The sequence below is a fragment of the Aphanomyces invadans genome (genome assembly GCF_000520115.1).
Source record: "Aphanomyces invadans strain NJM9701 unplaced genomic scaffold supercont1.23, whole genome shotgun sequence".
NCBI classification, from domain to species: domain Eukaryota; phylum Oomycota; class Saprolegniomycetes; order Saprolegniales; family Verrucalvaceae; genus Aphanomyces; species Aphanomyces invadans.
Window position 1 is genome coordinate 504,209 of NW_008580168.1, and position 2,962 is coordinate 507,170.

At 48.2% G+C, this 2,962-nt stretch overlaps 1 protein-coding gene across 1 annotated transcript; it reads right to left on the bottom strand.

The window, feature by feature from the left end:
* Nucleotides 1–491: 491 nt before the first annotated feature.
* On the bottom strand, nt 492–838 carry H310_09894 (hypothetical protein; the record flags this gene model as incomplete). The annotated part of the gene is made up of 2 exons (XM_008876096.1): nt 492–610; nt 724–838. The coding sequence occupies 2 exons, from the start codon at nt 836–838 to the stop codon at nt 492–494; spliced, it is 234 nt and encodes a 77-aa protein (XP_008874318.1).
* Nucleotides 839–2,962: the final 2,124 nt, after the last annotated feature.

The window sequence follows — 2,962 nt, forward strand, 5'->3', positions numbered from 1 at the left end:
CCAATAAAATACCAATATTTATTGGCCCCAGTAAATATATTTTAAAAATATTGTTGACAATCATTGCATTCGTATACTGCGTACTCTTAAACAAAATAACCATATCCAAACCAAGTTAAATTGTACATTGGTTGATCACACTGTCATATCGGAAATGCTTCACCTCACACGCAAACCGTAACTATTTTCAGTTCCACTGAGTGTCTTTCGATAGTAGTTCGATTTCAAGTAGTAACTCAATCATTCGTCGAGTGGTCTATTGAGATACAAAGAAAAAGGTTCATATTTCAATGTTAGATCAGCATCGCACTTATAGATAGAGATATATCTTAATATTCGTCGATATGAACAAGACCTGCACACGAATACTGTAGCAAGACAAGTTTATAGGGCGACATCGAGATCACGGGAAAAGACCATTTTCAATTGGTTACCGCCAAAACCCTCGATGGCACAGTCATGCAGGGCTGGCACAACACATTTCACCGGTCTTAAACATTGTTTCGATCCTTGAGCGTCTTCATGAGCAGATGGTCTAGGACCAGACGTACCACGAGGAGTGCATTAATGACTACGGCGAGCTTGCGGATGAGACAAACGACTTGGCCTCCTAGGACAATCCGGTCAACGACAAAGTCATGGTGGAAGGTGACAACGCGGCGATAAAAACCTTTAAAAACGTCACTTCGGAGAAGTTTGAAATGATGTGGACTGTTGTCGAACCCGCCATGGTCGTGCCTTGGTCCGATGGACAAGGCAGCAAGTCTGTCACAACCGCTCGAGATGAGCTCTTCATGACCTTGGTCGGCTTGAGTACTGCCAAACCTGGGTAAAACATGGGCTCGACTTCGGACTTAAAGCACCTACGCTCGAGAAAATGGCCTTGCGCGTCGTCAGCATCGTCGAACCGATACTCAACATGCACTTTTCACCGTCCCTGCATTGGAACACACCATCTCACGCTGTCTTGACCTAAAACACACCTTTCGTCACTTTCGATACGCCTTGTCGGCGACAGAAGTTAAGTTCTCAGCCCACGCACCGATCGTCTGTGCGCTTTGCGGAGCATAAGCTATTCTACAACGGAAAGCATAAGCTCTAAGGAGTCAAAATCAAAGCGTCAGTGTAGCCTCAAGGTGTGCTGGTCGGTATGAGCTCCCACGATCCTGGGTCGTGTCGGACTTGACGCGTTCAGGTCACGCATCGACTTCCATGTTGAAGCCCTTCGGAGGCGTCAAGAAGAGTCAGCAATCAACGACAACGGCGACTGTTTCAAACGCACCCAAACCACTGGACCGTGTTGGTTGACCAGAGGAAATAGGTCTTGTTGCGGACGTGCGCGCTGTCCATCCGAAGAAAAAGCCAGTGAATGCGACGGTCGACCGCGCTGACCTTGACCGCAACGCCGCAGTGTCGTCCGACCGTGTCATAGTCGAGAATTTTTTTGGTCTATCTCCGATGGAAGTTTTTCTACTCGACCTACGTATGCTCAACCAAGTTTTAAGATTTTCTACAGCGTCTTACCTATACCCTGACCAACTTCTACGTTGTTTTGCTGCTGCTCCGCCAAAATGATTAAGATGTGTACCGCTTGGTTGTCGCCCGGAATTGGCATTGCTCTTCGGATGCTCAATTTTATTCAGTACCACTCTGTCGAGTTTTTATCAAGTTGACTGTACGCGCGCATGGCCGATGAGAAGAAGCGAACAAATCGATCAATCAGCGCTGCTACGGTCAGCACCGCGCTGAGCGCATGGCATCCCAGTGGTTGCGCTCTGCTGTCTTGCCCGCAGTGGTTCGTTCTTGAGTCCCTCTGCGCCCGTCGTTATAATGAATAATTATACCCACCGTTGCCATGGCTTGGTCGCTCACAAGTACTGATAAGCCTTCTTCACATTGGTAGACAACACCACATGGTTCTGGCGTTTCGCGGCTTCGGCGTCAATTTTGATCGCCGTCCGCGACACTTCCGGGACCGACAACAACGACTTTGGTTTCACATGACTTCTGTGTCCACGCTAATGACCTCGCTTCGGGGTCGCCTTGGTGTCGATCGCTTCGTCCATACCTGTGTGTTGGGAGTGTTCTGTCACACAGCTTCGACACTGTCTTGTTTGAGAGCGGCCATCTCAAAAGTCGCCTGAAACAACTGTAGCAAGCGCGGGTTGTGGGCATTCAACCGCAACACGAATGCGTTATACCGCTTGAATTTGTCGGGCTGGTTTAATTGCTTCATGCCCGCCACCAGACTTATCAGCTAGTATACGTTCTGGAAGAGCTGAACATCATCGACTGCATGATCTTGAGTAATATTAAACACCGCAGACTGAATCTTGGCCAAAGCGTCTCGCGCTTGACGCCAACTCGAATGGATGCCATCAGGAATGCGTTCATGGTCCAACACTTGCCTGGGGCCCGATCCACGCAAATCCCATACAGTGACCTTCTTCGGTGACCTGCTTCACAGGGACCATGGATGCAGACGGCAAGCCGGAGACTAAGGATCGTCCTGGCTGAATTGTAGGGGGCGAGCGCATCATGATTGCTGAAATGTTATCAGCGTCGTCCGGTTAATCGATGGAAGCCGAACTTTGAACGGTGGATCAATGACTACATGAATGATGGCCATCAAATTAGCCGTACTTGACCTCGGATAGTCGACCCAATAACTAGCTTCGGAACTTACAACACTTAGCCTGAACAGACACTCGACGACACCTAGAGGGACGACTCGTGCCACATGCACCCTTGTTTTTCAACAACTTCACGAATGACTCCATGTGACCCTTCGACGAATTTTAGCCTCCATTGTATTCTTCGCTGGCTCATCCAAAAATGTCCCAATGGACAACGATACCGTTGATTGGTGAAAAATCATAAGCTTTCCACATAACTTGTAGGGAGTTGATAGCGCAGAGGAAATTTGGAAGTGATTCAATTGTCATCGTTAAATCGTTCTAGC